This window comes from Coturnix japonica, chromosome 1 (genome assembly GCF_001577835.2).
Source record: "Coturnix japonica isolate 7356 chromosome 1, Coturnix japonica 2.1, whole genome shotgun sequence".
Lineage (NCBI taxonomy): Eukaryota > Metazoa > Chordata > Aves > Galliformes > Phasianidae > Coturnix > Coturnix japonica.
In genome coordinates this window covers 103,475,027-103,487,911 of record NC_029516.1, presented here as the reverse complement: position 1 = coordinate 103,487,911, position 12,885 = coordinate 103,475,027, and the positions used below count along the sequence as shown (strand labels likewise).

The window sequence follows — 12,885 nt, the reverse complement described above, 5'->3', positions numbered from 1 at the left end:
TACATGGAAATGACAACAGATACAAATAACACAACAACACTGTTTGACTGATCAAATTCTCAGCAAAAAAAACACTATTTTCCACAGTCACTGCCTCTTGCTATGCATTTTTGCCAGAAATTATGTACCTGCACATCGTGCCTGTAAAAATCTGCATTAGCAGAGGTGACATACTGTCACTTTGTCACTGCTGAAATGCACCACCCTTTGCCCTGCCTCACTGTGCTCACAACTATTGGTTGGCCTCCAAAAATGTACAGCAAGCATCAATGAACGTCAACAGGTGCAGTTTTTTTTCAGGATGGAGAAATTTAATTCCACACCTGTGCTTCATAGGCATTTGCATGTCAAATGCCACTGTATCATACTGCCTCTCTGCTACCATGTTGCCAATAAAATTGAATGGAATAATGATGGGAAGGCTCAATACCTACTGCCATACCACTAGCATCAGCCTCTGATGTAATGAGCCTACAGAATAACAGAAAAGGTACTACTTTCGGTGCAGCTCTCATTAAATACATAATATTGGTAACGTACATAGAGTAATAAAGCTTATATTAATTTTTCAACAGACATTCCTTCATTCACCAAACAGGTCACTGATCATAGAAGATCAGGTTGGTGAAACAACTTGCCTTTCATGAAACCACACTGGCTGGGCCTGATCCCGCCCCCCCCATTCAAACTGCTTGGCAATTCCTGTTAAATAGAACTCTGAAGACTTTCATTGTAAGAAACTCTTTTTACTTATGCTTTTCTGAAGTAACATTTATGGATACTTGGTCCAGGATAACACAGCAAAAATTATTTGATCAAGATTTCTGAATTCAGATTTCACAGACTTCACAAATACTGGCAGCATGCCTTAATTGAAACGGGGAAGTTACATCACCACTGAATGCCCAGCACCTGGACATTTCCTAGGGAAATGGCATCTGGGTTCCCACAACACAGGAAATTGAAAACAGACACACAGATCCATCTCCCATGTTAAATTGCCTGCATGTATGGTATGCCTCAGGTGACCAGCTTCTAGTCTGCATCCTGATAAAGCCAAAAGGAGGAAAGGGAGAAGGTTGCAGATATGACCAGCTAAGCTTCTCTACACAAGTCCCTACCATTGAAGCCTCAGGAAAGAAACTACAAAGTAAAATAAAAGTTTTACTTTAGGAATAGAAAAATCAGATGACTTGAAACTCAGGAATATGTAGGATCCTTTGCAGTGTTGCAAGATATGAAGATAAACTTTAGTAAGAATTCATAAGGAGAGGTTTTAAGTTGTATACAGTAGTACCTTTATTTTACGTATGGACCCACATAATTACAGGATGAATCACTGTTTGTATAAATAAATGTAGCTGTCTGTGCAGCCATGTACACTTTAAACAAGGTTCACATCTCTCTTTCTGATTCAACTCTAGTGTGGGATACTCTTTATCCTTGCATTTAGCAACAACTACTACAGCTGTTTGGCTTTGGTTATGCTATTGATATTGATCAGGAAACAAAAATCATAACCTCCTTTACATTAGCAAAGACTAACTAGGAACAACTGATGATTGAAAAATAAAGCCACATAGGAATGTGGGTTGTTCTTTTTTTTCTGATAATATGATGAAGAGGTTTTCTGAGCGACAGAGTAAGACTGCTATGTATCAGATTAAACTGTTTTTTTGTTCTTGTTTCTTTGTTTGTTCTCCACCCCCCCCCCCCCCCCCCCCCCCACAAACCACAAATGTGGCTAAGTAATAAGGATACCATTTTTTTTTCTATTAATTTAGATATGTAGATTCAAAAATTCAGAATCAAGAAAAGATAGAAGAAAAAGCTACATATGGCTCCACACAGCCTGTATTTTGTGAATTACTCTAAAGTAATCTTAATAATTTAAATCTCTGTAAAAGAGAGAACCCTGGTTGTTGAGTTCTCCTGGGTGAGATTACACAATTAATCAGAAACTGAGAAACTGACATCATGGCCTCCCCAGGGGCTGATACACATTTACTTGTTTATTCACAGAGCATCTTTTATTTCTTATTACATCCTGACCACTGACAATGAATCAGTTCAAACAATTTACAGATCATTTTATTTCACTGATTTTACTGACAGGAAATATGTTGCTGAATGTGTTAGCTAATGTATTTCTGAGTACTTCAAGTCAGCTTTACACTCACTAGCATTACGTTCTCCAGCTGAAGTATAACATAGCAATGGTAAAATTACACTGCTGATAGGGAGCGATAGAGAATCTTTCCTCGTGCTACCATCTGGCATTTCCTTATTGAGAACATGATTTTCTGGCAATCAAAATCATATCATACCAGCTTCTGACTAAAAGACAAATAAGCCCCACAATGATTAATGTCTTTTGTGATAAACGCATACACTAACTCAGTATTCTAATTATAAATGGATTTTTAATATACAATATTTAATGACTATTTTTCTACTCATGTGTCATTATTCTTATCTATTATAACAGAACTGAATTCAAGTGGAAAGTTTTATCTTGTCTCTGTTGAGTAAAAAGACACAACTTACAGCCTTCATTACATTTCTCATTTCAAATAACTCAGAAGACAAGTTTTTATTCTATCCTTAGACAAATTCTAGATGCACACAATTGCCTTCATGTAAAGACTATTATTTTTCATTACTGATATCTCCTGCTCCTTTTTGCTTCTGGATGTTTATACCTTGAAGACAACATTTACCTCTAACCTCAATAATTATCTTTGAAACTGTGAGTTTTCTGCATGCTTTAAAATAGTTGGGTATTGAAAACTCATTAGAAATAAGTTACGTAATAAATATAACTGTATCCTTGTGCTGTAAAGAAAAAGATTATGTGTTCTCTGCTCAGTTGCAATGACTGCAGCACACATCCAATTTCAGTTCATTCACACTACTGAGTTTTCCTGACTCTGTTTCCATTTTCCATGCTAGTTTTCAGCATACTTTCCAAACAATGGCAATCTGCTGGGCCTAATTAATCTCCCATTGCATTTGGTTAGATTGGTTAATCTTCTCAGTAGTGCACTTACTCAGGAAGTCCAAAGCCCAAAGCTGTGACACTAATCAGATACTGTGATGACCTGGTACTGGGGACTGAATTATTGATATACTATTTTGTACCATGCTACACTGAAATCCACATAGGACTAGCAGTGGCATACTTGGATGTGAATTCCTCAAAATGATTTTAAAGTGTTCATGTACCATACAACACTTCCTGCTACAGTGGGAACAGATCATTTGTGCAAAAATATAATTATATCACACAATTTCATCATGTACATGTGTATCTGGAAGGCCTGCATCTGCTACCAGTCTGTTGGGTAGTTCAAAACTAATAATGTGCTTGTATTTACAGGAATATTGATTTATATTCCCCTAAAGGGAATCAATCCTGAAAAAGGATTTATGAAAGACATGCAGTAAATATATACTTCAAGAAGAGTTGTTTTCATACAAAGTTGTTTATCCTTATTTTAATCATCAACTAACTGAAGCAGAAGAGCTGAGGCAGTACATGAGGCCAGACCCAAATGAGAGAGTTATTCTGGAGCTGAAGCCAAAATGTACTTGTTACCAGTTTTATATTTTTGCAATCCTTTAGACATAATTTCCTCATGAGAATTCATAATACTTTAGCGTTTTTAGGACTAGTATGTTCATCTGCTTGATATATTTTTTCATGTTAAAATTTCTCATTTTAAATAGCTTTTGTTACATTATTATTATTATTATTATTATTATTATTATTATTATTATTATTATTATTATTATTATTATTGTTGTTGTTGTTATAAGATAAAATATACACTTTTCATAATAACATTAAAATGTAACAAGAACTTCCCACTATGCAACTGTGCAATTCATCAAACTTTACATTCAAATTACGCAATATCTGAAGAAATACATCTAATGGTTAAATGATTTCAAAGACAAGTCTTTTCATTTGAGCTAGTGCTATGTTAAATCCATCTGAATTAGCTTTCCTGGAAATGTACCTAGGAACATACAGTTTGCATTCCTGTTTTTGGAGAACTGTATCTCATAGTTCAGCAATACTAAATGATTTTTTTGTTTGTTTGTTTGTTTGTTTGCTTTGTTCACTGTGTCACTGTGTAAATTGCATACTAATTACACTAAAGAACTAATTAGCAACACAGTTAGGGGACATTAAATTGATATGATTATTTAATATATCTCTTAAACAACTGTGACCTTATAATGTGTGACAAGATTAAAATATCATGCAGAAGTGATGAGAAAAACTGTAAAGCTTTAATGGCAGTAAGTGAAAGTGGGAAAACAGCAAACAGCAATGGGTACAAGGCTTTTGTTTGAAAGTCAAAGCAGTAATAGTCAAAAAAGTAACTGCAAGATACTAAGGAGTGATCTTAGCATACTTTTGGACACTACTTTTAAAACACAGTCACTTGTAGACTGAGGATAAAAAAATATATATATATATTCCATACCTCACGAAAAACTTCTAGCATTTTCTTTTTCTTGGTACCTGTTTCATAAATCATCAGTGTATTTCAAGGTTAAAGGCACTAAACTCAGAAACTTGAAAGGGGCAGTTAAAAACAAAACATAAAAGAAACACACACACACACACAAAAAAAACACAAAACAAAACATAAGAAACACAAAGCAAATTGTACTCCAGTGTCTGAATCAACTACAGTCTTTTATGGAAGTCATAAAATTGCCTGCACATTATTCATGGCCATATCTATATTGCGTGTTGAAACCAGTAAGTTGTTGAAAGGACTTTTCCTATTAAGTGGAGCTGAAGCGCTAATTTTTCACACACAAGAAAACAGTTTTACAGTTTTTTGCTGTATTTTTTTGGAATCATGTAACGGTACTTAATCAAAACGTCCCTGGCTGCACATCATTCTTTGAAAGTTTGAAGCTTTGAATTATGATGAGTGTGGTTTCCTCAAAAGCACATCTTTTGGTATGTATATATAATGATGGTTTGGTTTGCTTATGATCTCAGTCAGAATGGATTTTCCTTACGTATACAGAATATAAACCAAATTACCTAGCGTCAAATGATACTGTGCTGTCTTAGTATTCCACAGAGATATGCAGCTTGATATAGCTCTTACGTCCCTTTGTGATTCTGTAAGATTATTATCTATTTAGTGGTACATGTATTAAATTTGAGGAAAATTTCATTTTAGGATTTGCATTTTCACCTAAACTAAGAGTTCAAAGTAAGGTATTATTGATATATGAAGCCCTCGGAGTAAAAATGAATGAGCGACAAAACAAAATGGATAAGGAACCAAATATTCTTCCTCTTGGCTGCTACATGAACACATGGACCCTACTGATTTCTGACACCCTTCTTTTATCTGCTGGAATTCTTTTACTTCTATTTTTTAACTTTTTAAGTAAAGTGGGATGAGAGAGAAGGGATCTCTATTTACATGGATACTGGATGGAAAATTCAAAATACTCTTTGAAAAATAAAATTCTACTTCAAACTCATTTCAGGGAAGATTATTTCAGTGTGAAACAGAATTGTGCAAGTATATATATACATGTAGGGAGATTAAGATGCTTAAAACTTTTTTGAGCATTAGTGTTTGTGATAGTAACATAGCAGTTGTAAAATTCTGCCGATTAAAACTAGAATTGTTATTCCCTTTACCAAGCCTTCTTTAATATGCATAAACTGAGATGTATAAAGGTACAGTGTGCGTTACATTGTTACCTTGCCCCAAGCAATTTCAGCATCCAAATTGCTAGGCATCCCTTGCACAGCTGATCTCTTTGTCAATTCCACATCTGTTGCTGCAAGCCATTCTGTCAGGGAATTAATTTCTTTTCGTAGCTTCCGGGACAATTTCAAGCATTTCTCTAACTCTTGCTTTTTTTCTGTCACCTGTAGAAATAAAACACGTGTTTCTTAACTCTGGTTTGATGATTTTTTTTTAGTATATTCTGGCTGCCACTTTTGTATGAAAGCTTAACTTAAAATTCTTCGAGGCAAATTGCACTTATAATATATACAGTTTTAATAAGTTCTCAAAGTGTTTATTTTTGCAGCTAGCATGAAAATACCAATTAAAAAAAGAAAAAAAATCTTCAAGTATTCACGTGCAGTTTTGTTCAGTGCTAACTAAAGATAATGTTTCTTAGTTCCATATAAACCAAGAAGAGAAAGGTGAACATACATTTCTACAGAGTTACACAAGCATTTACTATAAGTAAGCCATATTACACCATTATTAAAGGAAGTGCAGCTTGTAGACTGTTATCCCAAGCTTCTGTTCAATTGTCCTCCATCTTCTGTCATAATCTTCTTTTAATTTCAACCTCCTTATCCCCAGTTTGTTTTGTCATTTCTAGTTTCCTTAGAGAACCAGCTCTTGTTCACATTTCCCATAAAACTGTTACTAGCTCAAGTCCCAGGGCACAACCCATGAATGTGACTGCCAGTCTCTTACCTGTGAATCTTTACTACAGACTTACCAGCAGCACTTCTGTGCTTTACAGTAAACTTTCCAACCTGACCTACTTAAGTCACTACTGCACTTGCACCTTCCAATCTTCCAACTCCCCACATTAACAACTTTGTCATCACAGGTCCTCAGTTAGGATTTTCATATGCTGAATATTTTGGATGTGAAGTAATATGGACAATACACGTTCTGTTTCTTAAGTTGTTTTATGCACACTACAGGGAACCCCTGCAAGAAAAGCTGAATGTTTGTTGTGACTGTTCTGTATTACATTTTGGTAAGCATCTTGAAGGATAAGGGGAATATAATTTTCCCTGCAAGCCCCTCAGCACATTCAGGAAGATAAATAAGTTTCTGAATACTAAGGAAAGCAGGCATAAGAGTAAGTGAAGAAGTCTCACGTGGAAACCTGCAGTACAATAGGACATTTGGAAACTGCTAATTTGAAAATATGAATAACATTATGCGCTGTAGAAATTTAAAAATTGCTAATAACTGAAGGCAGATCAAATCTGTGCAGTGGATCACAAATATTAACAATAAATGTCTAATTATTTCACATATCTTATTACTAATCAGGAAAAATTGTAGCTACTGATTTTTATTTAACTTTTTTAAACATAAATTTTAAGTTTAATTTTTATTTTGGTTATATAATAACTGGAACTTCTAAGTTATGTCAGTATTTTAGTCGCTTACTACCACTTCAAGATCCTATATTTGTCTAATCTTATAAATGGAAATGAATTTTTCACATATTTTGAGTAGGACTTTCTGTTGTTCATGAAACCAGGACTTTGAGGTTAAAAATCCCATTATCTTTTCTCCCCATCTATTATAAGACCTATTCTCTTCAAGAATATAAATGCTGGCAGCATTGTCCACAGTAGTAACAGATATCCAAAAATGGTACCAATATCTAAGTAAAATTAGATGGTCCTTTAAAATTGCTTGAATAGAACTAGTGGCATAGGGATTAAATTGTTTCCTAGTCCTAGCAAAGGACAGTTTAAGTTTTTAAAGGCAATAGGTTGTCTTTTGGTCTACTAGAGTAAACATTGTATTTACTCAGGGAATAAACAACAAATTGTCCTTGGTTGTGTATTATTATTCTGTGGAGGATTACTACTGAAACTTCAGGACTTTTCTTCCCTGAATATACTTTAAGTACTTTCTCATATACCACATTCATCAAATGAGACCTCAGAATTTAGTCAGGCCAAAAGGTAATCCCTAAGAAAGACAATAATACTCAGCTTTTTAGCTGCAGAAAGATTCAAATAAGAGGAGCCTGAAGTCCACGTATGCTTTTCACCTCTTCTGAGGAATATTAACAATTACATTAAATAACTATTTGCATGTACTTTGCAGAAATATAATGCAAAGTGCACTACCCATTGTGTGATTGCCTGTGTAAGAGAAACCATAACCATTTGGAATAAATATATAAATTTGCTATATATATAAATCATTTGGTATATATATAAATTTATATAACATAAAATTAAATTATTGGTACCTGTCCAAGCTCAAAAAAAAAACCCAAAAAACTGTGTTAATCTATATATCTCTAAATGCTGGATATTCTGTCAATAATATAACACTATTCCCATCTACACTGTATATATCTGGAAGTAACAATTGTATTAGTTACATTTTTTACTTAAAACATAAAGCTGTATTTCTGAAGAAAAGTAGGAAACAGTGCCCTCTCAAGGCCTTGTTTCCTACAGTGATACCAAACATAATATTTATACTCCATAAACCTTTTCTATATTTTAAAACTGTCTGAGCTATGTTAAATACTTTACTTGCAAGAATCTTTAGCTGTAGTAAATAAAAATGGGAGGAGTAGATAACCAAAGCAAAATGAAAGGTATTTTAAAACCTTTAAGCAATACAGCTGAAGTTGAATAGACAAAATCCTGTATAGCAGTGGACTGTGAGGAGGAATCATCTCACCTTCCAAGTGGTGGTCTGTACAGCAGCAACACCTTTAGTAGAGCAGCAAGAAAAATATTACTGCCACTTTGTTTAGAGATTCTCTAATCTGCTGAATTATCACAAAGAGATTTGCTGTAAAGATGTTGCAGACCATATGCAACATTTACTCACACCTAACAAACTACTTAAGTTGTAACAGCTGTTCATGTGTACATATGCATGTATATGTCTGTTACAGAGACATAATATGCACGAGGGAATGCAAGCGTAGACATGGAATGCTCTTCATAGATGCAATCTCTGTTCCATGATATTCAAATCACATTTTAGTTTCCTGTAATTTCATCTCAAACTTATGTACACTGAGGCCACTATTGAATTTTCAAAATTATTCATCACACTTTCAGAGCATATTCAGCTAAAAATGAAGGGTGATGTTCTGACAAAGACAAAACTCCTTTATAGAAGTAAAAGAGATTTAAGGTCTTATACTACCAGAGGCATTGATAGGAATTTATATCCATATGTTCATACTATAATAAGAAAAGAAGTAAACAAAAATATAACTTTCTCCTTCTATAAGGGAATTTCTAGCTTCAGTCTACAGTAAATGTATCTAAAAAATATAGAAAACCTCTACTGAGAGATGTATAAAACTATTAGAAATGATTGTAATTTTCCTGACTTCTTGAGAGCACAAAACCTCAGTAGATTTAAATTAAACCCATTTTACATCCCTAAGAATGTGGTTATTAAGAACTGGAAATATTGTCTAAGTGTGAAGAAGAGTGTTTTTCCCCTGAAACTACCGAGTTCAGTCCTGAGACATACTATCAGTTATTACTACTATCAGGTTTTTCACAAAAAGAAAAGCTGTGGTTCTCCAAAATCAGCACAATCAATAAGGACTGAACATGGCTAAGTGATCAGTTCAGTTCACTAATTCTAAGCCTTTGTGACCCTCTAAAAGCATTAACTACCATTATGAGTGAAAGTAAATGTAAAAAATTAAATCCAGGGCAATAATGGTAAACAAAGCACTACATATTTTTGAAAGACATTAATTAGAGGTATTGCTCTATTAGATCACTAATGGCCTTCTAATGGCACATTTTTATCACTTCATTAGTTAACAGGTCCCCTCTAATAATGGCACCTGTCGGATGCAATTATCTTAAATATAATGAAGAAAAAAATGCTACAGTCCATTCTAAAATAATGGAAAAAACAAATGTATCATCTATTCTTAAATGATAGCTATCCACACCTTAATGAAGCAGACTTTTCATTCTTCTTTACACTCAAAATACTGATGTCGCTTAATACCTGTGTTTTAAAGAATGGCAGAGAACTGTTTTAATTCAAGACAGTGGTTGACTGTTTTGTATTACATTTTCCTTAGGTTAATGCCACAACTCCTCTTCAAAGATCAGCAGTTCTTATAGAGGACTGTACCTCACTAGCAGGCAACCTCTTCCATAGATAATGCAGAACCAGAATAAAAAGCCTTTAGGAACTGACACAGATTTCTTTCTTTATTTAGACCTGTTCTTGTTAATAGTAGTTAGCAGCCTGTCATTTCATTTGTTTATTTAAATCTGAGGGAATCTTTGTTATAATGAAAACACTGTCCTTTTAGGAAGAATAGCAGCTTCTAAACTGTGTATGAATTGCTATAGAAATAGATGATATATAAATGAAAATTTTACACAAGGAAAAGCAGTGCTCAGGATATTATTAGCAACAGGTTCTATGAGGTTGGTTACATATAAATAACATATAATATTACAATTAATTAGCATCATAAAGTAAAGTACTATAACATTTAGAGGTCTCTCTCTCTCTCTATATATATATATACATTCTGTAAGAGAAGCTGAAATAAGAGAATACTGGAAAAGTAGTCATGTAGTCCTCCTAACTATACACTAAGAAATATTAAGTGGTCAAACAGAGCACCGTATAAATATCAGACTATTTTTAAAGACTTTCCTAAATAATTCAATTTGAATTGTTAATACATTAATACTCATTAATGCATTCCTGATTAAAGAACTTAAAGGCACTGTTGTCCAAAAGGAAGAAATCTGAGGGTACCTATGTAACAGAGAATGTCAAATAAAAAAATTTAAAAAATAAAAATAAAAACAAATCTTGCTCATTTCTGAAACGTAATACAGTGAGACAGCTATTCCACACACTCAATGAACAAGATTCTGTGTGGTTTATATACTAGGATACAGCAACTAGGAAAGTCAGGGTTTTACAGATTTAAACCAGGAAACAGTTATGACAAGAACTGAATGTTATGTTTAGTTAAAGTCAAGAGTGCAGATGAAGCAAAGCGGAGAGGTACACAAATGCCTCCTGGGGAAAGCTGCAATAGCAAGAACTTTTGGTGAATAGATTTTTGGACAGCAACAAATAGAAACAAAATACATAATGATCTGTACAACTAGAGGCAAAAGGAAATGAGAAGTAGAATTCTCTCTTTTGTCAAGTAGTTCTTCAGGGGAGAAAAAAAGTGAAAAAAATCACAAAGAAATCCTGAGTACTTTTCTGACTTGAAGTGTTTTGAAGGTAGTGGTTGTTTGATACATTATAAGGAAACAAGACCCCCTTCTGGCTAAAACAAAATAAACTAGGGAACAAAATAGGAGAAAAAAAAAAAAAAAAAAAAAGAGTAAAATGTATAAGGAAGTATAATTTTAAAGTTTAATAAAGCAATTGTCTGATTCTCCAGAAGGTTTTCTTCCTTGTTTTTCTTCCTCTTTTCTTTCTTTTTCTTCTTTCTTTCCTTGTTCTTTCTTTTTTCTTTCCTTTCTTCCTTTCTTTCTTCTTTCTTTCTTCTTCTTCTTTCTTTTCTTTCTTTCTTTTCTTTCCTTTCTTTCCTTTCTTTCCTTTCTTTCTTTTCTTTCTTTCTTTCTTTCTTTCTTTCTTTCTTTCTTTCTTTCTTTCTTTCTTTCTTTCTTTCTTTCTTTCTTTCTTTCTTTCTACAGGAGAACAGAATTGCCATTCTGACGACTGCCTTTATCTCTTATTCTCTCTATTCTCTCTACACCATTAAGAATGTGAAGACATTGAAAGCAACCAGTAAAAAAAAAACATTAACTGAACATACCAAGCTTATTCTTCACTTTTTCCAGTTATAAAAAGAATATGATTTTGTATTACAAATCATACAGCTTACCTTCGCACCCAATTCATTATATTGCAACTTCAAAGCTGTAAGCCTTTCATCCAGTTCTTTTGGGTTCTCTGTCTGCTGCTTTTGAACAATCTGCCTCCCAGTTTTTATCACCGTTTCCACTTCGGACTTCACCTCACTCAGGCTTTTATATAATTTCTAATCAAATAGAAATATGAAAGAGAAACACCCCTATTAAAATAAGTAAAAATGAAAAGACTATTGAAGATAATACAAAGACACACTAGAATTCTTCATTTTGTCTGCTGCACAAAAACATCACTACACATGACTGAACACCATTCACTTCCATTTGAAAACTAGAAGAGCTGAGAGTGCACAGTAGATGTCATGTACATGACCTAAGGGTGGAGAAAACTCACCCTGAGTGTGTGTGTATGTATAAAGTGTATATAGAAGTTTACGAGAAAAATCCACCACTTTTTCTAATTTTTTCCAGAAATTAAATTGCAAGATTCAGAACAACCTGTCATTATTAGTACTGACCTAGCATCCACCAGCATGAATACAGAAGGAATATGAGGTTCTCCAGTTATGGAGCAGAAACACCCTGCAGCCCAGCAGAGGCCCATGGGGAGGGCAGTCCACTTGTAGCCCACAGACACAATGCTGAGTAGATCCCTATGTGCAGCCATGATGCAAAAGCCCATAGGGCAGCAGAGCATGTGGCCTGAATGTGGATAATATGACTACATTTTTAAAAATTAATATTATGAGATTTGTTGTAGGGAAAGATGTTCTATAAACATGTCCTTAGAGCATGAAAGTTATGGGGCTGAAAAAGCTAACTGCTGAGTGAAACTATTAGTACAGGGCTTCTAAATACCATGTAGTTCTGATAAAATTATGAACTCAAGGACAATTGCATTTAAGAAAAGCCCAGTAAATAATGAAACAGCACCAACTTGTTCCATGCTTATTATAAAAGAGAAAAATTCAGGAATGCTGAAGCATGAAAAAACAAACAAACAAACAAACAAAACACACACACACACACACAAAACAAACAAACAAACAAAAAAAAAACCCACAAGAAACCATAACACTGCAACATGATTGCTCTTATATTTGCTGTTAAAATCTCCATTTTATTTTTGTCAACAGTAAGTTCAACTTTACTTCCTGCCAATGACAAAGTGGAATTAACGTGATTCATTCACATTTCTTCATTACTAATCAGGAAAAAATGTAGCCACTGATTTTTATTTAATGAGAGATGTATAAAACTATTAG

General features: G+C 33.8%; 1 protein-coding gene across 17 annotated transcripts in view; it reads right to left on the bottom strand.

Annotated features, from left to right (window-relative positions):
* Positions 1 to 12,885, bottom strand: part of DMD (dystrophin) — a 1,014,969-nt gene that overhangs the window by 590,576 nt on the left and 411,508 nt on the right. For all 17 annotated transcript variants that reach the window (XM_015884249.2, XM_015884262.2, XM_032449414.1 and 14 more), the window contains 2 exons: positions 11,635 to 11,790; positions 5,750 to 5,920 (listed from right to left, as the gene is read on the bottom strand). In XM_015884249.2, coding sequence (XP_015739735.2) covers positions 5,750 to 5,920; positions 11,635 to 11,790 — 327 coding nt within the window. The remainder of the gene's footprint in view (positions 1 to 5,749; positions 5,921 to 11,634; positions 11,791 to 12,885) is intronic.